Here is a 24,192-nt window from a genome sequence, read left to right on the forward strand (position 1 = left end):
ACAACTCACATAACTGTGACTTACAGTATGTGAATGTGATGGGTTGACTGTCCATCATGGCCAGAGGTGGGTAATGTGTAGCTCTGGTCCAGGGCGTTACGTACAGCTTGCAGACACTGAGCCTTCCTTCAGCAAGCCGCACATAATGCCCTGGACCAGAGCTAGGTTATGTGATGAATGACTTACAGACTGTTCCATATGATAGGAGGGGGTAAGAAGACAGTCCCAGTAGGAGACGGAGATCGTCCAGAAGAATAACAACTCATGTACAAAAACACTGCAACACAAACAAGTTACAACGTGAAATCGCCTCTATCCCATTCAGCCTCTATCAAATTCAGACCGTAGAGGACAAAACTACATCTCCCATAATGCAGCACCAGTGGGCAGCTAACCGTCTGCATCACAGAAAGGCATGCTAGCTAGCAACAGCAGGACTTTTAGCACTCTGTAAACTATATTAATAACAATAAAACTCTGAAAGTTACATGTTTCAATAGTCTCACACTCCCTTATAACAATATCTACAACATTAACAATGGGATGTTTTATTTATTTCACGTTATGGACTTCTACAAAGGAGTAATCTGCAACACATACCTTTCTCTCAGTGTTTTCTCAGACTGAGGAGAATGGGAGCTACGGGTTGTACCAGGGTGTTGACGCAAGCACCCAGATGAAATAAAATACATTTAATGAAACAAAACCTCAACATGTTAACATCATTCAGCTATTGTAGTTCCGTACCTAACATAAACAGTAGCGCAACAATTGAAAATAGACACCAAAAGTAAATTTCCTGGCGATCATAGCGATCTGACTCCCCCCCTGCTGTCTGAACTTGGAATATTCCTGTTCGCGGGCTTGGGCCACTGACCCCCAACCTGGTTGTTCTGTTCTGCCTTGTTTACTATTCTAATCATTTGAAGTTTGATGGAATGACCTTTTCAACTCTACTACATTTATATGTAGATTATATTTGGGTTTTATATTTCATATTTGATTGATGATTAGGCCTATGACTTTTGATTCCTCTTTGGCTACCTTGCACCATATTGTCATCTCTCTTGCTATATCTTAAACTTTATGCCCTTAGATAAATTACAACATCATTATCTAAAGGGGGTGAATCCTCACTGCAGAAATAATAAATAGTGGGGAGAGAGTTGTGATTGTATGTTTGTTTGTACAGTTATGGCTGTAATGTTATTATTTTGTGTTCTCACTAAACACCCACATTTGTATTTGTGTGGGAAATGTTTGTAGGCTATGGTTGCTGTTTGTATTTCATTGAACTTTAGGCCCATACAAAGACAAATCACACAACATAGAATTCAAATAACCTTAGGCAAAAATACACGAAATAAAAGTCAAGTGAAAATAGTTATAAATGTCTTTATCAATTATGAGTAGCTAAACATTATCGACCTTTGGACACTGGTGCGCAGAGAACCCCTAGCTGTCAATCAAGCAGGCGCGGTGAACGGATTATGACGCAACAATACAGCTCCAGAACAGAGAAAGTTCATGCCAAAGTTATTATTCGGTTCCACACTAAAACTGAGGTTTGACACGTGTGATTTGAGGTGAGTCAAATATTTACAAAACATTAACCATCCGCTTCGTTATTTCTGTTGCTATCAATCACTCCATCTGTATCTACTCTTCTGTCTGTCGGACTATCTGAATTGTCTGTGTGCTGTCTAGCCAGCATATGCCAGAAAGGTTCTTTCACATAGGCTCATATTCACAAAGTCTCATAGAAGGAGTGCTGATCAATAATCAGTTTGGTCTTTTAAATGAAACTGAATACGTTTTGATGGACAGGAGGAGACCTGATCCTAGATCAGCACTCCTACCCTGAAACACTTTGTGAACACAATCCAGGTGTACTGTGATTATGAAGTTGTGATGAGCTATTATTATATTAGTTGTGCTGATGCATGATGGGTTGTAGGCTAGAGCTTGAGGACTCAACTCTGAAGACTGTTTCTGAATTCACTGACCTGGTGAGTAAATGTTGTGTACAATGGCACCATCTAGTGACAGAAACATAGAAACACACATTGTTGCTGAACGAAAGCATCTCTTTATTTTCCAGAAATAAAACTTGTAGACCTTTCCTGCAGTCTCTGAGGAGATGGACAGCTCTTCTTCTTCTGGACGATCTCCGTCTCCTACTGGGACTGTCTTCTTACCCCCTCCTATCATATGGAACAGTCTGTAAGTCATTCAACACATAACCTAGCTCTGGTCCAGGGCATTATGTATGGCTTGCTGAAGGAAGGCTCAGTGTCTGCAAGCTGTACGTAACGCCCTGGACCAGAGCTACACATTACCCACCTCTGGCCATCATGGACAGTCAACTCATCACATTCACGTATTGTAAGTCACAGTTGTGTGATTTGTGTTATTAAAGACAGTTAAATTGAGCAGAAGTTGAATTATTATTTTAATATTGTAGTAAATTGTCTGAGTTCACTTCCTAAATAATGTGTTGACATTCCTTTGATCCCAGCTACAAGCAGGCAGAGATGGAGGTTCACTTCCCGAGAGAAGAGAAGAAGACCTATACAGAGAAGGAAGCCCACATGCTTGAGTTGATGGGGAAGGATCGAACGATCCGAAATCAGAAGAAGGAGATGGACAGACTTCAAGTGTGCCTCTGGGAGGAGGAAAAGAAGAAGAGGAATGGTGGAACGGAGAAGGACAAGATCATTGAACAATTACAGTCTGAGACAGACCATCTCCGAGCCCTTTTAAAAGATGAAAGGAGGAGAAGAAGAGTAGAAAGGGGTATAATGAAAGAGTGGAAGGCTGAGATCCTGAGACTGAGGGAGGCAGAGAGCCAGAGGGAGGCAGAGAGCCAGAGGGAGGCAGAGAGCCAGAGGGAGGCAGAGAGCCAGAGAGAGGCAGAGAGCCAGAGAGAGGCAGAGAGCCAGAGAGAGGCAGAGAGACAGAGAGAAGCAGAGAGACAGAGAGAAATAGAGAGACAGAGAGAAGCAGAGAGACAGAGGGAGGCAGAGAGAGAGAGGGAAGCAGAGAGACAGAGGGAGGCAGAGAGACAGAGGGAGGCAGAGAGACAGAGAGAAGCAGAGAGAGCCACAGAAGCAATGGAGTACCAGAGAAAACTGCAGGAGATCCACAGACTCAAACAACTGCTGGATCTACTGATGGTGGACCTACAACTGGCCCACGTAAGACATGTCATTGTTATTATTAAAAGGCAGTGTATATTTACCCAGCTGAAAATGAATAGTGGCTGACAGCGGTACGCTAACCTAATGTTAACTTTTATTCCTTTCCTTAACCCTTACCTTAACCTCACTGAAACTATACCTAACCTTTACCTTAACCCAACCCTAGGTCCTGAACCTAACCTTCATTTATCTCAACCCCTATGCCTTTCTTCTGCCGGTTGAATATCCACTTCCTTATTAACGTCATTACTGTTGTTGTTGTTGATAACTGTATCTGTGCAGGTTGTAAATAGTTGCATTAGTGAAGCATCATTTGTAGGAGTCATTTCTACAAGCATAAACATCAGAGGCCACATTGTTGTAACATCACACAAATTGTAACAGGAATTTCTCAAACCCCTAACTGAATGGGCAAGAAGGTTGTGTGTTTGTATTTGTACACATTTTGGACATAATTGATTCCATAAAATGTCTCATAATTTTTTCAAACCATGTCAATACATTAATTGACAATGAATTGTCCAGATGAATTGATCAACATGACCCTGCTATTGATGTTGTCCAGTGTTTGATTCAATTACCTAGCTCTAGGTTGTATTTCTGTGTATCATTCTCTGCAAATCCTTTGAAAGTATGTCTTGGTAATAGATTATCACTAATTTTACCTTTTAAAATGAAGCAAGAGATTGAGAGATTGAGGCTATGGCAGAAAGTCATGGAGGATCAGCGACCAAGACTGGCCTGGAACCACAAACCTATTGAAACAGGAAGAGAGAGGGAAAAAGAGAGAGAAAGGGAGATGGAAAGTGAGAGAAAAGCAGAATTGGAAAGACAAGAAATGAAGAAGAAAGTGGAACAGGCAGAAGAAACGATAAAAGCGTTAGAACGAGAGATTGAGAGATTGAAAGAGATTGAGAAGGAAATCATATTGGAAAGAGAAAGAGACATGCGTATTGCAGAGAATGAGAAAGTCAAACTGGTTAACGAAAAGGTAAAAGAGTTAGAGAGAGAGGTTGAGAGACTGAAAGAAGATATGACAACAAAAGAGATTCAATACAAAATCAAATTTGAAAGAACGAAAGAAGTGTTTAGAAGACAGAATGAGAGAGTGAAACAGGTTAACCAAAATGTACTAGTGTTAGACAGAGAGGTTGTTAGAATGAAAGAAGAGATTAGATTGAAAGACGAGACTGAACCAGAGAGAACATTTGATAGAGACAGAGAGAGAAAAATGATTGGAGACGAAGTGAAGAGGAGATGAAAAATAGAGTGGAGAGAGAGATGGAGATGGAGATGCCCTCATCAATGACAAAAAGACGTCTGAATTGGAGGAAGTCTTCAAGAAAATCAAGGAACAGCAGATAGAATTAGAAAATATGGAAACAGACAAATATAAATGGAAACAGAACCAAATGGACATGGAGGAGAAGATGGAGGGTGAGCACAACAAACAGAAAGAGGTAGAAAGAAAGAGAATGGAGAAAATACCAAAACAGAGACAAGAAGAAGATGAGAAGAAGAAGGAGATGGAGAGAGAAGAAGAAGAGGAGAGACGCAAACAGAAGCACATAGAGATGGAAGAGGAAGAAAGAGAGAGGGAGAAAGAGAGACAGAGAGAGATCAAAAGGAAGAGAATGGAGAAGAGACAGAAAATTATGGAAAGAGAAGAAGAGAGACAGAGAGAGATTGAAAGAGAGATTGAAGAACAAAGATGTAAACAGAAGCAAATAGAGATGGAAGAGGTAGAACGAGAAAGGGAGAAAGAGAGACAGAGAGAGATCAAAAGGAAGAGAATGGAGAAGAGACAGAAAATTATGGAAAGAGAAGAAGAGAGACAGAGAGAGATTGAAAGAGAGATTGAAGAAGAAAGATGTAAACAGAAGCAAATAGAGATGGAAGAGGAAGAAAGAGAGAGGGAGAAAGAGAGACAGAGAGAGATCAAAAGAAGAGAATGGAAAAGAAAAAATTATAAAGAGAAGAAGAGAAAAGAGAGATTGAAAGAGAGATACAAGAAGAAAGAGAAAACAGAAGCAAATAGAGATGGAAGAGGAAAGAACGAATGGAAAAGAGACAAAAAAACATATCGAAAGAGAGAATGAAGAACTAGACAGAAGAGAGATTGAAAGAGAGAACGAAGAAGAAAGATGTAAACAGAAGCAAATAGAGATGGAAGAGGAAGAAAAACAGAAGAAGAGAGACAGAAAGAGATTGAAAGAGAGAATGATGAAGAAATATGTAAACAGAAGCAAAAAGAGATGAAAGAGGAAGTACAAGAGAAGGAGAAAGAGAGACAGAGAGAGATCAAAAGAAAGATAATGGAAAAGAGACAAAAACATATCGGAGGAGAAGAAGAGAGACAGAAAGAGATTGAAAGAGAGAATGAAGAAGAACTATTTAAACAGAAGCAAATAGAGATGGAAGAGGAAGAACGAGAAGAAGAGAGACAGAGAGAGATCAAGAGAAAGAGAGACAGAGAGAGATGGGAGAGACAGAAAGACGACAACAACAAGAGAGAGAAAGATAATGTTTGAGAGAGATCAAGAAGAAGAAAATATATGGAAACAGAAGCAAATTGACATGGAGAAGGAGGGAAGAGAGGGGGAAAACAAGAGACAGAGAGAGATAGAAGAGATAAAGACGACAACAACAAGAGGAGAGACAGAAACAAAAGGAGAAGGAGAAAGAAAGGGAGAAAGACAATGAGAATCAGAGAGAGATGGAATTAAAAGATCAGCAACAGAAAGAGATGGAGAAAGAAAAGATGATTATGAGAGAAAGGGAGGAAGCAGGAAGAAGAAAGGAGGGGCAGAAAAATATTTTGGGGAAATTGAGGGACAGAATGAACTGGAGATAGAACAGGAGAGAGAGATGGAAGAAAAGCAGGAAGTGATTAAGGAAGCAGAGGAAGAGTACAGGGAAAGAGAAGAGAGAGGAAAGGAAGTAAGCATGAAGAAACATGTAGTAGTTAATGTTAAAGCAAAAGCACGGGAAGTCTTCAATAGGCGTAAAGAGAGGAGGTTAGAAGTGTTGAAGGGGGAACGAGAACACATAGAAAGAGGACAACAAATCAGGAGGGAGAAGGAGGAAAGACGGCTGGAGATGGAAAGAAAACAGGAGAGGGCAAGACAACAAGAGGAGCAGGATAGAAAACAAGAGATTGAAATTGCTAGACAGAAAGAAATGTTGAGACTAAGAGAGGAGGAGAGGCAGAGAGAGGAGGAGAGAGAGGAGCAGAGAAAGAAAGCCATTAAATGCCATTTATCTTTAATCAGAGAAAGAGAAAATATAATAGAGGCAAAAAAAAGAAAGGAGATGGTGGAAGAGGAAAGAAGGGAGATCCTTGAGTACAAGAGGGGTGAGTTAGAGGAGGAGGAGAAGGAAGATGACAAGGAGGACATTCTCCCACCTGATAAAAGTATCAGAAGGAGAGCTGTGGGCTGGGTGAATAAAACATGGGAGAAGAGGAACCTCAGAAAGATAGAGAGAACGTATCAGAGAGAGGCTGAGGAGGGCCATAAGATCGTCCACATAGGTAAGACCTGTTTTCCCTCTACTTATGACATCATCCTCTTTAGTCTCCTCTACACACATAAGTTCCACACCAGTCATCATGTTGCATCATTGTTTCAATATAAAACTACTGTCCAAAGAATATGTTAGCTGACATGGCTCATTGAGTGACTGACTGACATAACAAGAAAAATACTGCTGATAACAACCACGTTTTTAAATGGTACCTTGAGTCATCTACTAGTCTAACTCTCAAGACTAAGTAAAGAACCAGAAAGAGTTCCTAAAAACACACACAAAAACGTGTTTTGGGGGATCCGGGGCTACTAGTGGCCATGGGGCCCAAAGCGATCACATATGCCCTGGCACTATACAAAGAATAGGTGCCATTCTGGACTCATGTTCAACTTAGGGCCAGGACAATTCGGGATGGGAATTATTGCACTTTATTGACACATTCCATGCCTTGCTCAACTGAAAAGAGTAAAGAATCATTGAGATCCAATTGTGTTTTCTATTCTTCATTCCCTGTGTCCATTACATTTAAGTTGATACCAGATCAACTAAGTTGAATGTAAACTCTACTTCTTCTCCCCTCCCAGCCATCCCTGGACACACAAGGCTAACATCCACCATGACCCGGGCAGAGAGAGAGGGGAGAAGAGGAAGGAGCTGCTGAAGGCTGAGGAGAGAAGGAAGAAGATGGAGGATTTCAACAAGCAGTGGAGAGAGCGGTCCCTGCTTAAAAACACACTCATCAACAACTGAAGGAGGAGAGGGAGAGGATGAAGGAAAACTACCTGGATCAGATGAATCTGGAGGCTGATGCTCAAATCAACACCCGGTGTCTAACCACCCAACACAGCCACGATTACAACCACGGTCAGGAGTTGCCCTGGTGGGCCACAGGCCAACAAGTAAGCCAAGAGCCCACTGGATCTGCTGATGGCCACCAGGAAAGGCCAAGGAGGCAACAGGCATGGGCAGACAACCAGGAGGGGAGTTCAGAGAACCAGCAGGAGGGGCCAGAGAACCATCAGGGGGGGCCAGACAGCCAGCAGCTAGAAGCTCCAGAAGAGGCTGAAACATCAGAGCCAATCTCCAACACAAAGACAAAGAAAAAGCCAAGCATCTGGAAGAAAATTAGGATGGGGTAAAGAATGTTTAAACATCTATTCATGTTTTACACTGTTAATATACATGTCATCACTTTAAAAAGTGACATTATCCAAATGTGAGGGTTTAGTGTACATGCAACACACATGTAAATATATAGATACTTACCTGTCTCTGTGATGTCTTACAGCATTCCTGACGTACTGTCTGCCTAGAGCTGGAACTCGATGAAGCCAAAGTTCCACTGAGGTTACGTTGGTAATTAAAAGTGTCGCCCAATAATTCCTCCTCCTCTTTAAGTCATCGAGCCACATTTCCTCCTCAAAACATTATAGTCTCCTCAAGCCAGCAAGTATCCTCTTTATCAGGCAACAAACCATCGAAGGTCAGTGACCCTCCTCCCAAGAACAGAGACTCTCATCTGTATCCTAGTTAAATTCATCTCTGCTTACCACCTCTACAGTCCTAGAAAATATCCCAAAAATGGAAATGGTTTCAACAGAAGTCCTCCCCTCAGACCAGTGGCTCCACAGACCAGAGTTTCTCATCTTTATTCAAGTTGAATGCAACTCTGATCATTTCCACCACCTCTCCTGTTGGTGCTGAAAATGAGGTCTGGGAGGAGGTCTGCAGGTAGCCTGGACCGGACCGGTAGCAGCTAAGTTGCTGGCTCCATCCCCGGGCAGAGCTGCTCAAGTCAGGCCAGTGATGTTTGATGATGTCATTTTTGTTTGCAATGTTTTACTCTTTAATAAAATCATTTTTTAAAGCAATATTGTTGTTACGGTGTGGATTGTTTTGTTATTTATTAGAATTGAAACATGCAGTAGTCATGGTAGATGTTAGACTTTCAATGAGACACCTAACATTCCATCAGTTTGATACAATGTGTGACATGTTATATTAGAGAGGAGTCCTCTAAATACACATCTATTTTAGACCATAGGAGAAATATCAGATTGAAATAGCTTCTCTAAGAGTCTGAGGAGAGAGCAACAGTAGACGCATCGTTAGCTCTCCCACCTCCAGTTCAGTACTTGGGTCATTCCACCAATTGAGTACCTTTTGGGGAGTGTAACTTTATATTTCCCCTAATTCTAACATTCTGTCATAAAGAGCACATGTTCAACTTAATAAAACACATGTTTTCCCATCTCAACAGTAACAAATACATACTATAGCAAGTGCCTATTAAGTGCCAAATAAAGTGACAGGGTTGACTGTAACAGAGTTGACTATTTCATCTAGAATCAACCATAGATCCCCATGTGACAGGGGGAATGGAATGCAAGCTTACCAAACACATGTAAATAGTTTAAACATTTCTAGACTGTATCTATAGGTAACAGGGTTGATATGTTATAATTCACCCACCCAGTGGTGATTGCAGCATGTACATCTTGGTGGGGAAAACAAATGTGGTTTCTACTGACACTTGTGATGTACAAACTATGGCACAAGGGGACAACGAGTGGACTATAGGATATCTGTCATTTAGATTAAGACAATGAGAGACCTAGGATGGACGTCGTCAATATAACTATGTGTTCAGCACTTTTGAAATGTGCAGCGACAGAATTTTGAACATGGGCCATTCTTACAGTATTCTCCCTGTACACCAAGTCATAACTGCATATAAGCAGACAATGAAAGCTCTTACAATATTTGATGATTACATTTCTCTAAAACAGGCTATAGTCTACATGTGCACCACCAAGTCAGAGCACTACCCCTGGAGGCTAAGTTATGAGAAGGGAAAGGGACAACATTGTTAGGGTGAGGCACATGGGCTACTAACAGCTTACTACACAACATACACTTAGTATTACTTTCTTATCTACAGTATACACATCTCCCTGGCATATTACATCATTTATAGAGCAGCAGTCAATACATTGTTGGACTCACCTTGTTGTGTTGTGCTCACTTGAACAGGAAGGTGTAGCAGTGTGGTTTGGCATCAAAGTCTGTCATTCTCTGGATTTATGGTTCTTTCAAGACAACTGGATAAGGCAGTTAACCTACTGTTCCTAGGTAGTTGTTGTAAATAAGAATTTGTTCTTAACTGACTGAACTAGTTAAATAAATAAAAAACAAATAAATGTAATATTCTAAATCAGCTGATGATAGTGAATAAGTTAAACCCCTTGTTTTTACCATTCGGTGTCATATTCACTTTTTGGAGGTGAAATGTAACTAAAAATGTGCCATCCTCTGCTCAGAGGGTTAAGGAACCGTCTTAAAACTGCATCGCATACAATTGCCTGTAAATGGAAAATATCAATACCTTCTCAACGACATGACATAGAGATCTCAAACAAATTTGACACTGATAAGAGACCTCTTTTCTGGAATGCAATTAGTTACATTATTTTAAACTTCTATAAAATCTACTAAAAGTAAAACAAGTTACTTTACATAAAAATACTTTAAAAAAACAATATCTTCCACCCCATTAGGCTTTCATGAAAACAACCAACTGTTATTGGTTCAGGGACGTCATGCCTCCAATCAACAGTAATTTGTGTTGTATTTGTTGACTTTGGATACTTTTTTACAAACATTCATTAAATTTGCATGAATAATACTTTAACATGTCAATAGATTCCACCCCATGTGACATTCATGAGTTAAACTAACTGTGATTGGTTCAGGGACCTCATCCCTCCAATCAATATCAATTGTTTTTGTATTTCTTGACTTTGGTGATATTCTACCAACTTAAATTGACTTTACAGTAAAGATACTTTCTTAAAACGTCAATAGCTTCCACTCCATATTACTTTAATGAATAGAAACAACTGTCATTGGTTCAGGAACCTCATCCCACTAATAAATATAAATAACTTTTTGTATTTTTTAAAAACTATTTTATATTTTTAATGAATTTGAATGGACTTTACCTGAAAAATGCTTCCCTAAAACGTCAGTAGGTTCCACTTTTATGAAAACAACAAACTGATATTGGTTCACAGACCTCTTCCCTCCAATCCACGGTAATTACGTTTGGACTTTTGGACATTATAAATGAAGTCAAATTGAAAACATTATTGGTGTTGTTGAATTAGGTTTTCATAATAGCAAGCTAGGACTGATGGTTTGGTTATCTAAACTAGCAAGTATGTTTGTTTGTTACCAAGGCAACTACTGTAGCTATCTAATAAACTTGCTAGCTACTTGAACACATTTCGCAAATGTGTTAAATTATAGCCATGGTATAAAAGGGATAATCAACTCAGGGCTTTATGGTTCTCTGGAAAATAATGCAAGTCCATGGAAGGTCAGTTCCACAGTGTTCATTATTTACCATAGAACTCATAGTCCCTCGTTGATTATCCCTTACATCACTTTATGAGCTGGATTTGCCTTTCTTTGCAACAGTGGAAGCTCATAATAATGTCTGGAATCTTTGATGTGTTTGATACCACTCCATTGACTTTATTCCAGACATGATTATGAGTTGTCTTCCCCTCAGCAGCCTCCACTGCTTTGCAATTAGCTAGTTTGTTTTCCGTTGTTAGCATTTAGCTAACAGCGTCTATGTGAATTTGCTATCAGTTTGTGCTAATTTGTTAGCATTCTGGAAATAGAGAGCAATAGGTTTTTCTTGTGTTTTTAGCACCCACTCATGTGCTATGCCGGTAATACTGTAAATCCCGGTATGAGAGAAGGATGGTATGATAATATGAACATCTGGATACCGCCCAACCCTAATCACCACAACTACCACAACTACCACCCCTATGTACCACAACCACCACACCAACCTACCAAAACTAACACACCTACCACACCTATCATCACCACAACTACAAAACCTACCATCACCAAACCTACCTAACACAACCACCACACATATGTACCACAACTACCCCACCTACCAAACACAACTACCAAACCTACCTACCACAACTACCACATTGACCTACCACAACTATCCTACCCACCATCAACACACCTACAATCCACCAACACCACAACTATCACATCTACCTATCATCAACTTACCACACCTACCAAACCTACCACAACTACCTACCCAAACTACCACACCTATAATCACCATACCTACCATATCTATCATCACCAAACCTACCAAACTTACCTACCATCACCACTTCTCTCACACCTACATCACAAAACCTAACACACCTACCATACCTACCATCACCAAACCATCCATCACCACACCTATCACACCTACCATCACCAAACCATCCATCACCACACCTATCACACACCTACCATCGCCACACCTACCATAACCACAGCTACCTCATGTACCATCACCACGCCCACCAAACCTACCTACCTACCACAACTACCACACCTACCTACCACAACTATCACACCTACCATCACCATACCTACCACTGCACCTACCATCACCACACCTATCACACCTACAATCACTACACCTACCATCATACATACCAATACCACACCTATCACACCTACCATCACCACAAAAACCATACCATAATTACTTCACCACACCTACCATCAGACCTGCCATCACCACACCTACCATCATCACATCTACCATCACAACACCTACCGTCACCACACCTACCATCATCACATCTACCATAACCACACCTACCACACCATGTACCTACAACCACTCCATTTACCATTACACCTATTATCCCTACCATCACCACACCTATCACACCTACCATCCCTACCACCACCACATCTACCATTGTAAATGTGGATAGGTATGCTGCTTCATTCAATGATGACGGTATTGTAGAAGGTAGATACAGGAGTAGCCTATAGTCCACAATAATAACGTCATTGAATGTACTATAGTATCATTTATTGAATTGATGAATGAAATTGTAAATAGGCTCCTTCATTCAGTGAATACTGGATGTCTTTCTATCTCTGGGAGTATGTTAATGAAGGCTTTTCAGCTGTTGAACTATGGCAATGTCCAACAAATGTCTAAATCTTTTAACTTTCTTTAGTCAACAAGTGATGAGCCAGAGCAACCAATCAACGTCACTGCAGCTGTTCTACCCACCACCCCCACTGCTCTTCCTCCACCACCAACCTCATCCTCTTCTCCTGTTCAACTCATTTGCCACACTAGAAAGGACTGTACATACAGTTGAAGTCAGAAGTTTACATACACTTAGGTTGGAGTCGTTAAAACTCATTTTTCAACCACTCCACAAATTTCTTGTTAACAAACTATAGTTTTGGTAAGTTGTTTAGGACATCTACTTTGTGCATGAAACAAGTCATTTTTCGCCAAAAAATGTACAGACAGATTATTTCACTTATGATTCACTGTATCACAATTTCAGTGGGTCAGAAGTTTACATACACTAAGTTGAATGTGCCTTTAAACAGCTTGGAAAATTCCAGAAAATGATGTCATGGATTTAGAAGCTTCTGATAGGCTAATTGACATAATTTGAGTCAATTGGAGGTCTACCTGTGGATGTATTTCAAGGCCAACTTTAAAACTCAGTGCCTCTTTGCTTGACATCATGGGGAAAATCTAAAGAAAAAAATTGTAGACCCCCACAAGTCTGGTTCATCCTTGGGAACAAGTTCCAAACGCCTGAAGGTACCACATTCATCTGGACAAACAATAGTACGCAAGTATAAACACCATGGGACCACGCAGCCGTCATACCGCTCAGGAAGGAGACGTGTTCTGTCTCCTAGAGATGAACGTACTTTGGTGCAAAAAGTGCAAATCAATCCCAGAACAACAGCAAAGGACCTTGTGAAGTAGCTGGAGGAAACAGGTACAAACATATCTTTATCCACAGTAAAACGAGTCCTATATCGACATAACCTGAAAGGCCCTCAGCAAGGAAGAAGCTACTGCTCCAAAACCACCATAGTAAAGCCAGACTACAGTTTGCAACTGCACATGAGAACAAAGATCGTACCGTTTGGAGAAATGTCCACTGGTCTGATAAAACATAAATAGAACTGTTCTAAAATTCACCAAATTTATTGTGGGAAGTTAAACCATTTAAAGGCAATGCTACCAAATACTAATTGAGTGTATGTAAACTTATGACCCACTAGGAATGTGATGAAAGAAATAAAAGCTGAAATAAATCATTCTCTGTCCTATTATTCTGACAATTCACATTCTTAAAAGAAAGTGGTGATCCTCACTGACCTAAGACAGGGAATCTTTACTTGGATTAAATGTCAGGAATTGTGAAAAACTATGTTTAAATGTATTTGGCTAAGGTGTATGTAAACTCCCGACATCAACTGTACATACCCCTGTGCCCATCTCATTGCAAGATGGTCCATCCAGGGCCTCAGCTGGACGCCTACAATGTGAGAAATGTAAACAAGATGCTATAATAGTGTGTGTGTGTGTGTGTGGTTTGAGTTCCGAGAAAAGACATGAGTGTGATGTGCCCCTCTGTTTTAATGTTGAAATGCCATGAATGGAAGATGACAAAGGAGATAGTGATGAGGGTGAGAGCTGAGGGTGAGAGCATCCAGTATGAAAATAAAGACCCCTTGGGATCTAAAATGAGTGTGGGGGCCCTCTAGTGTCTCCTTTCTGTCCGTTTGAGGATACTACAGTCACCCCTGGTGGAGGATCTTGGAACACTGCTATTTAAGAGGTTGATGAAAACCTTCAACGGTGGTGGTGCTATGTTGCATGTTATCTTGAATACCAATCAGCAGTTTGAGAACAGAATGAAATGGTGTAAACTTAACATGTTGAACTTGTTGACTACACTCTTCTAAAAAGGGGTTCCAACAGGGTTCTTGGCTGTCACCGAAGGAAAATCCTTTTTGGTTCCAGGTAGAACCCTCTGTGGAATGGAGCCCAAAAGTGTTCTACCTCGGCACAGAAGGGGTTCTACCTGGAACCAAAAAGGGTTCTCCTATGGGGACAGAGGAATAATCCTTTTAGGTTGTAGAAAGCACCTTGTTCTTAGTGTAGGTCTATATTGCAGTGGTGGTTCAGTGGTTTTCTGTAATAAATAAATGGTTCATTGGTGGAGGGGAGTTAAGATGATCTGAAATCATATGAAACATCCCCACTTTTAGCCCACATTTACAAGCAGACAAAGTAACCTCCTATGTGTGCTGAGGCATGTGTGATCACTCAACATTGACAGGACCGACAGAAAAAGACAGGCTCACATGCAAACAAAAGATAACATGTCTAACTTGCATCGTTATGCAATTATTAAGAGACTAGATACAAACAGCTAATCCTGTCACATGCAATGACCCTGGAGAGACGAAGCAGGGAGGGGAGTCAAACATTTAATAAAGAACGGACATGGAACGAGACAAGAATCAGCAAACTAGTAATACAAACAAAAAAACAATTAATGTAGAAGAGGGGAACAGAGCTGGGGAACTGACAAATATAGGGGAGGTAATAACAGGTGATGAGTGAGTCCAACATGTGTCTAGCTTGTACCGTTATGCAATTATTAAGAGACTACATACAAACAGCTAATCCTGGCTACCAATGTTCTAGCATTCATTTATTGAGGCAAGCAGATGTCAAGGTGGTACCCAAGCACATACAATGTGGATTTATTTGACCTTGATTTAACTAGGCAAGTCAGTTAAGAACAAATTCTTATTTTCAATGACAGCCTAGGAATTGTGGGTTAACTGCCTTGTTCAGGGGCAGAACGACAGATTTTTACCTTGTCAACTCGGGGTTGTGATCTTCCAACCTTTGCAGTTGCTAGTCCAATGCTCTAACCACGAGGCAACCTGCCGCTCCAGGTCATATTTTTGATGTTTTATTTCATTTGTTATCTGATGGAGCCATCCCTTGTATCATTTTCTAGGCCTCCCAGGTATTTGCATTTAAAGTAATGTATATGATTACTGCTGTTAGGGAGAGCTGTGATGTCAATGGGGGGCGTGAGTGAGATCTTAGAGGTTTCTTCTTCAATCTTGGAGAATGCCTACTACTGAAAACTAATAACGTTTCTCCGTCTCATCATTTTACCCTATTAATTCAGTTACGTAATGTACAAAAGTGCAATATGACTCTCAGCACATTGAGGTAACATGGTTAACTACATAGTCCATGAGTTTGGTCACGTTTGAAGGCAATTGAAGGGAGTTTTAACAGAGTGATAAACTGGTTGGTATTTTCCCCATTATAAACCACATTTGTATTTGTGTGGGAAATGTTTGTAGGCTATGGTTGATGTTTGTATTTCATTGAACTTTAGGCCCATACAAAGACAAATCACACAACATAGAATTCCAAATAACCTTAGGCAAAAATACACGAAATAAAAGTCAAGTGAAAATAGTTATAAATGTCTTGATCAATTATGAGTAGCTAAACATTATCGACTTTTGGACACTGATGCGCAGGTGAACCCCTAGCTGTCAATCAAGCAGGCGCGGTGAACGGATTATGACGCTCAAGCGTTTCAAATGACGCAACAATACAGCTCCAGAACAGAGAAAGTTAATGCCGAAGATATTATTCGGTTCAACACACTAAAACTGAGGTTTGACACGTGTGATTTGAGGTGAGTCAAATATTTACGAAAGTTTACAATACATTATCCATCCGCTAGCCTACTTAGCCTATATTTCAAAAACGTTAAATGTTTTTGAAATAATTTTTATTTCTGACATTATATAGCTAGCTTTATAAAATACAATTATTTATAATAGCTTTGTTATTTCTGTTGCTATCAATCACTCCATCTGTATCTACTCTTCTGTCTGTCGGACTATCTGAATTGTCTGTGTACTGTCTAGCCAGCATATGCCAGAAAGGTTCTTTCACATAGGCTCATATTCACAAAGTCTCATAGAAGGAGTGCTGATCAATAATCAGTTTGGTCTTTTAAATGAACTGAATACGTTTTGATGGACAGGAGGCGACCTGATCCTAGATCAGCACTCCTACCCTGAAACACTTTGTGAACACAATCCAGGTGTACTGTGATTATGAAGTTGTGATGAGGTATTATTATATTAGTTGTGCTGATGCATGATGGGTTGTAGGCTAGAGCTTGAGGACTCAACTCTGAAGACTGTTTCTGAATTCACTGACCTGGTGAGTAAATGTTGTGTACAATGGCACCATCTAGTGACAGAAACATAGAAACACACATTGTTGCTGAACGAAAGCATCTCTTTATTTTCCAGAAATAAAACTTGTAGACCTTTCCTGCAGTCTCTGAGGAGATGGACAGCTCTTCTTCTTCTGGACGATCTCCGTCTCCTACTGGGACTGTCTTCTTACCCCCTCCTATCATATGGAACAGTCTGTAAGTCATTCATCACATAACCTAGCTCTGGTCCAGGGCATTATGTGCGGCTTGCTGAAGGAAGGCTCAGTGTCTGCAAGCTGTACGTAACGCCCTGGACCAGAGCTACACATTACCCACCTCTGGCCATCATGGACAGTCAACTCATCACATTCACGTATTGTAAGTCACAGTTGTGTGATTTGTGTTATTAAAGACAGTTAAATTGGGCAGAAGTTGAATTATTATTTTAATATTGTAGTAAATTGTCTGAGTTCACTTCCTAAATAATGTGTTGACATTCCTTTGCTCCCAGCTACAAGCAGGCAGAGATGGAGGTTCACTTCCCGAGAGAAGAGAAGAAGACCTATACAGAGAAGGAAGCCCACATGCTTGAGTTGATGGGGAAGGATCGAACGATCCGAAATCAGAAGAAGGAGATGGACAGACTTCAAGTGTGCCTCTGGGAGGAGGAAAAGAAGAAGAGGAATGGTGGAACGGAGAAGGACAAGATCATTGAACAATTACAGTCTGAGACAGACCATCTCCGGGCCCTTTTAAAAGATGAAAGGAGGAGAAGAAGAGTAGAAAGGGGTATAATGAAAGAGTGGAAGGCTGAGATCCTGAGACTGAGGGAGGCAGAGAGCCAGAGGGAGGCAGAGAGCCAGAGGGAGGCAGAGAGCCAGAGAGAGGAAGAGAGCCAGAGAGAGGCAGAGAGCCAGAGAGAGGCAGAGAGCCAGAGAGAGGCAGAGAGCCAGAGAGAGGCAGAGAGACAGAGAGAAGCAGAGAGACAGAGAGAAGCAGAGAGACAGAGGGAGGCAGAGAGAGAGAGGGAGGCAGAGAGAGAGAGGGAAGCAGAGAGACAGAGGGAGGCAGAGAGAGAGAGAGAGGGAAGCAGAGAGACAGAGGGAGGCAGAGAGACAGAGGGAGGCAGAGAGACAGAGAGAAGCAGAGAGACAGAGAGAAGCAGAGAGACAGAGGGAAGCAGAGAGACAGAGGGAGGCAGAGAGCCAGAGGGAGGCAGAGAGCCAGAGGGAGGCAGAGAGCCAGAGAGAGGAAGAGAGCCAGAGAGAGGCAGAGAGCCAGAGAGAGGCAGAGAGCCAGAGAGAGGCAGAGAGCCAGAGAGAGGCAGAGAGACAGAGAGAAGCAGAGAGACAGAGAGAAGCAGAGAGACAGAGGGAAGAGAGAGAGAGGGAGGCAGAGAGAGAGAAAGCAGAGAGACAGAGGGAGGCAGAGAGAGAGAGGGAAGCAGAGAGACAGAGGGAGGCAGAGAGACAGAGGGAGGCAGAGAGACAGAGAGAAGCAGAGAGACAGAGGGAGGCAGAGAGGGAAGCAGAGAGACAGAGGGAGGCAGAGAGACAGAGAGAAGCAGAAGAGAGAAGCAGATGAAGAATGGCGTACCAGAGAAAACTGCAGGAGATCCACAGACTCAAACAACTGCTGGATCTACTGATGGTGGACCTACAACTGGCCCACGTAAGACATGTCATTGTTATTATTAAAAGGCAGTGTATATTTACCCAGCTGAAAATGAATAGTGGCTGACAGCGGTATGCTAACCCAATGTTAACTTTTATTCCTTTCCTTAACCCTTACCTTAACCTCACTGAAACTATACCTAACCTTTACCTTAACCCAACCCTAGGTCCTGAACCTAACCTTCATTTATCTCAACCCCTATGCCTTTCTTCTGCCGGTTGAATATCCACTTCCTTATTAACGTCATTACTGTTGTTGTTGTTGATAACTGTATCTGTGCAGGTTGTAAATAGTTGCATTAGTGAAGCATCATTTGTAGGAGTCATTTCTACAAGCATAAACATCAGAGGCCACATTGTTGTAACATCACACAAATTGTAACAGGAATTTCTCAAACCCCTAACTGAATGGGCAAGAAGGTTGTGTGTTTGTATTTGTACACATTTTGGACATAATTGATTCCATAAAATGTCTCATAATTTTTTCAAACAATGTCAATACATTAATTGACAATGAATTGTCCAGATGAATTGATCAACATGACCCTGCTATTGATGTTGTCCAGTGTTTGATTCAATTACCTAGCTCTAGGTTGTATTTCTGTGTATCATTCTCTGCAAATCCTTTGAAAGTATGTCTTGGTAATAGATTATCACTAATTTTACCTTTTAAAATGAAGCAAGAGATTGAGAGATTGAGGCTATGGCAGAAAGTCATGGAGGAGCGGCGACCAAGACTGGCCTGGAACAACAAACCTATTGAAACAGGAAGAGAGAGGGAAAGAGAGAGAGAAAGGGAGATGGAAAGTGAGAGAAAAGCAGAATTGGAAAGACAAGAAATGAAGAAGAAAGTGGAACAGGCAGAAGAAACGATAAAAGCGTTAGAACGAGAGATTGAGAGATTGAAAGAGATTGAGAAGGAAATCATATTGGAAAGAGAAAGAGACATGCGTATTGCAGAGAATGAGAAAGTCAAACTGGTTAACGAAAAGGTAAAAGAGTTAGAGAGAGAGGTTGAGAGACTGAAAGAAGATATGACAACAAAAGAGATTCAATACAAAATCAAATTTGAAAGAACGAAAGAAGTGTTTAGAAGACAGAATGAGAGAGTGAAACAGGTTAACCAAAATGTACTAGTGTTAGACAGAGAGGTTGTTAGAATGAAAGAAGAGATTAGATTGAAAGACGAGACTGAACCAGAGAGAACATTTGATAGAGAGAGAGAAAATGATTGGAGACGAAGTGAAGAGGAGATGAAAAATAGAGTGGAGAGAGAGATGGAGATGGAGATTGCCCTCATCAATGACAAAAAGACGTCTGAATTGGAGGAAGTCTTCAAGAAAATCAAGGAACAGCAGATAGAATTAGAAAATATGGAAACAGACAAATATAAATGGAAACAGAACCAAATGGACATGGAGGAGAAGATGGAGGGTGAGCACAACAAACAGAAAGAGGTAGAAAGAAACAGAATGGAGAAAATACCAAAACAGAGACAAGAAGAAGATGAGAAGAAGAAGGAGATGGAGAGAGAAGAAGAAGAGGAGAGACGCAAACAGAAGCACATAGAGATGGAAGAGGAAGAAAGAGAGAGGGAGAAAGAGAGACAGAGAGAGATCAAAAGGAAGAGAATGGAGAAGAGACAGAAAATTATGGAAAGAGAAGAAGAGAGACAGAGAGAGATTGAAAGAAAGATTGAAGAAGAAAGAGATGTAAACAGAAGCAAATAGAGATGGAAGAGGAAGAAAGAGACAGGGAGAAAGAGAGACAGAGAGAGATCAAAGAGATTGAAAGAGAATGGAAGAAAGATGTAAACAGAAAAAATAGAGATGGAAGAGAGAAGAAGAGAGAGACAGAGAGAGATTGAAAGAGAGCACGAAGAAGAAAGATGTAAACAGAAGAAAATAGAGATGGAAGAGAAAGAAAGAGAAGAAGAGAGACAGAGAGAGATTGAAAGAGAGCACGAAGAAGAAAGATGTAAACAGAAGAAAATAGAGATGGAAGAGAAAGAAAGAGAAGAAGAGAGACAGAGAGAGATTGAAAGAGAGCAAAGAAGAAAGATGTAAAACAGAAGCAAAAACAGATAGAGATGGAAGAGGAAGAACAAAGAGAGAGGGAGAGAAAGGAAAGAGAGACAGAAAGAGATTGAAAGAGAGAATGAAGAACTATTTGAACAGAAGCAAAAGAGATGGAAGAGGAAGAAAGAGAAGAAGAGAGACAGAGAGAGATCAAAGGAAAGAGAATGGAAATATGAAACAGAAAAAATGGAAAGAGAAGTGAGACAGAAAAGAGATTGAAAGAGAGAATGAAGAAGAACTATTTGGAAAAGAGAAAAAAATAGAGATGAGAAGAGGAACAGAAAGAGATTGAAAGAGAGAATGAAGAACAACTATTTAAACAGAAGCAAATAGAGATGGAAGAGGAAGAAAGAGAAGAAGAGAGACAGAGAGAGATCAAGAGAAAGAGAGACAGAGAAAAATGGAATTAAAAGATCAGCAACAGAAAGAGATGGAGAAAGAAAAGATGATTATGAGAGAAAGGGAGGAAGCAGGAAGAAGAAAGGAGGGGCAGAAAAATATTTTGGGGGAAATTGAGGGACAGAATGAACTGGAGATAGAACAGGAGAGAGAGATGGAAGAAAAGCAGGAAGTGATTAAGGAAGCAGAGGAAGAGTACAGGGAAAGAGAAGAGAGAGGAAAGGAAGTAAGCATGAAGAAACATGTAGTAGTTAATGTTAAAGCAAAAGCACGGGAAGTCTTCAATAGGCGTAAAGAGAGGAGGTTAGAAGTGTTGAAGGGGGAACGAGAACACAGAGAAAGAGGACAACAAATCAGGAGGGAGAAGGAGGAAAGACGGCTGGAGATGGAAAGAAAACAGGAGAGGGCAAGACAACAAGAGGAGCAGGATAGAAAACAAGAGATTGAAATTGCTAGACAGAAAGAAATGTTGAGACTAAGAGAGGAGGAGAGGCAGAGAGAGAGGAGGAGAGAGAGGAGCAGAGAAAGAAAGCCATTAAATGCCATTTATCTTTAATCAGAGAGAGAGAAAATATAATAGAGGCAAAAAAAAGAAAGGAGATGGTGGAAGAGGAAAGAAGGGAGATCCTTGAGTACAAGAGGGGTGAGTTAGAGGAGGAGGAGAAGGAAGATGACAAGGAGGACATTCTCCCACCTGATAAAAGTATCAGAAGGAGAGCTGTGGGCTGGGTGAATAAAACATGGGAGAAGAGGAACCTCAGAAAGATAGAGAGAACGTATCAGAGAGAGGCTGAGGAGGGCCATAAGATCGTCCACATAGGTAAGACCTGTTTTCCCTCTACTTATGACATCATCCTCTTTAGTCTCCTCTACACACATAAGTTCCACACCAGTCATCATGTTGCATCATTGTTTCAATATAAAACTACTGTCCAAAGAATATGTTAGCTGACATGGCTCATTGAGTGACTGACTGACATAACAAGAAAAATACTGCTGATGTAACAACCACGTTTTTAAATGGTACCTTGTGTCATCTACTAGTCTAACTCTCAAGACTAAGTAAAGAACCAGAAAGAGTTCCTAAAAAACACACACAAAAACGTGTTTTGAGGGGATCCGGGGGCTACTAGTGGCCATGGGGCCCAAAGCGATCACATATGCCCTGGCACTATACAAAGAATAGGTGCCATTCTGGACTCATGTTCAACTTAGGACCAGGTCAATTCGGGATGGGAATTATTGCACTTTATTGACACATTCCATGCCTTGCTCAACTGAAAAGAGTAAAGAATCATTGAGATCCAATTGTGTTTTCTATTCTTCATTCCCTGTGTCCATTACATTTAAGTTGATACCAGATCCACTAAGTTGAATGTAAACTCTACTTCTTCTCCCCTCCCAGCCATCCCTGGACACACAAGGCTAACATCCACCATGACCCGGGCAGAGAGAGAGAGGGAGAAGAGGAAGGAGCTGCTGAAGGCTGAGGAGAGAAGGAAGAAGATGGAGGATTTCAATAAGCAGTGGAGAGAGCGGTCCCTGCTTAAAAAACACACGCATCAACAACTGAAGGAGGAGAGGGAGAGGATGAAGGAAAACTACCTGGATCAGATGAATCTGGAGGCTGATGCTCAAATCAATACCCGGTGTCTAACCACCCAACACAGCCACGATTACAACCACGGTCAGGAGTTGCCCTGGTGGGCCACAGGCCAACAAGTAAGCCAAGAGCCCACTGGATCTGCTGATGGCCACCAGGAAAGGCCAAGGAGGCAACAGGCATGGGCAGACAACCAGGAGGGGAGTTCAGAGAACCAGCAGGAGGGGCCAGAGAACCATCAGGGGGGGCCAGACAGCCAGCAGCTAGAAGCTCCAGAAGAGGCTGAAACATCAGAGCCAATCTCCAACACAAAGACAAAGAAAAAGCCAAGCATCTGGAAGAAAATTAGGATGGGGTAAAGAATGTTTAAACATCTATTCATGTTTTACACTGTTAATATACATGTCATCACTTTAAAAAGTGACATTATCCAAATGTGAGGGTTTAGTGTACATGCAACACACATGTAAATATATAGATACTTACCTGTCTCTGTGATGTCTTACAGCATTCCTGACGTACTGTCTGCCTAGAGCTGGAACTCAATGAAGCCAAAGTTCCACTGAGGTTACGTTGGTAATTAAAAGTGTCGCCCAATAATTCCTCCTCCTCTTTAAGTCATCGAGCCACATTTCCTCCTCAAAACATTATAGTCTCCTCAAGCCAGCAAGTATCCTCTTTATCAGGCAACAAACCATCGAAGGTCAGTGACCCTCCTCCCAAGAACAGAGACTCTCATCTGTATCCTAGTTAAATTAATCTCTGCTTACCACCTCTACAGTCCTAGAAAATATCCCAAAAATGGAAATGGTTTCAACAGAAGTCCTCCCCTCAGACCAGTGGCTCCACAGACCAGAGTTTCTCATCTTTATTCAAGTTGAATGCAACTCTGATCATTTCCACCACCTCTCCTGTTGGTGCTGAAAATGAGGTCTGGGAGGAGGTCTGCAGGTAGCCTGGACCGGACCGGTAGCAGCTAAGTTGCTGGCTCCATCCCGGGCAGAGCTGCTCAAGTCAGGCCAGTGATGTTTGATGATGTCATTTTTGTTAGCAATGTTTTACTCTTTAATAAAATCATTTTTAAAAAAGCAATATTGTTGTTACGGTGTGGATTGTTTTGTTATTTATTAAATTGAAAAATATCAATAGTCATGGTAGATGTTAGACTTTCAATGAGACACCTAACATTCCATCAGTTTGATACAATTTTAAAGTTCTATTAAAAGTCCTACTAAAAGTAAAACATCTATTTTACCATAAGAAATATCAGAAATCAATATCTTCTCTAAGAGTCTGAGGAGAAACAACAAGACGCAAACTTACTCTCCCACCTCCAGTTCAGTACTTGGGTCATTCCACCAATCAAGTAATTTTGGGGAGTTTAACTTTGGATATTTCACCTAATTAACATTCTGTCATAAACTTTAAAATGTCAATAGATTCACATGTTTTCCCATCTCAAAAGTAACAAATACATACTATAGCAAGTGCCTATTAATCAAATAAAGTGACAGGGTTGACTGTAACAGAGTTGACTATTTCATCTAGAATCAACCATAGATCCCC

General features: G+C 41.0%; 1 protein-coding gene and 2 long non-coding RNA genes across 4 annotated transcripts; 2 read left to right on the top strand and 1 right to left on the bottom strand.

Moving 5' to 3' along the window:
* Positions 1-1,497: 1,497 nt before the first annotated feature.
* LOC135565263 (uncharacterized) lies at positions 1,498-4,412 on the top strand. Of its 2 annotated transcripts, XR_010461440.1 has the most exons (4): positions 1,498-1,586; positions 1,958-2,009; positions 2,102-2,223; positions 2,519-4,412. It is a non-coding gene; the product is annotated as an uncharacterized LOC135565263 (long non-coding RNA). The 2 variants fall into 2 exon arrangements; XR_010461441.1 differs by lacking the exon at positions 1,958-2,009 and having other exon boundaries at positions 1,501-1,586.
* A 12,520-nt stretch (positions 4,413-16,932) lies between these two features.
* On the bottom strand, positions 16,933-23,612 carry LOC135565260 (uncharacterized). The gene is made up of 2 exons (XR_010461436.1): positions 22,629-23,612; positions 16,933-17,070 (listed from the first exon to the last, which is right to left on the bottom strand). It is a non-coding gene; the product is annotated as an uncharacterized LOC135565260 (long non-coding RNA).
* Positions 18,285-20,612, top strand: LOC135565213 (RNA-binding protein 25-like; the record flags this gene model as incomplete). The annotated part of the gene is made up of 3 exons (XM_065011276.1): positions 18,285-18,436; positions 19,319-19,353; positions 20,479-20,612. Coding segments are annotated over 3 exons (321 nt in total), but the record flags the coding sequence as incomplete, so codon positions are not given.
* Positions 23,613-24,192: the final 580 nt, after the last annotated feature.

The sequence above is a fragment of the Oncorhynchus nerka genome, linkage group LG27 (assembly GCF_034236695.1).
Source record: "Oncorhynchus nerka isolate Pitt River linkage group LG27, Oner_Uvic_2.0, whole genome shotgun sequence".
Lineage (NCBI taxonomy): Eukaryota > Metazoa > Chordata > Actinopteri > Salmoniformes > Salmonidae > Oncorhynchus > Oncorhynchus nerka.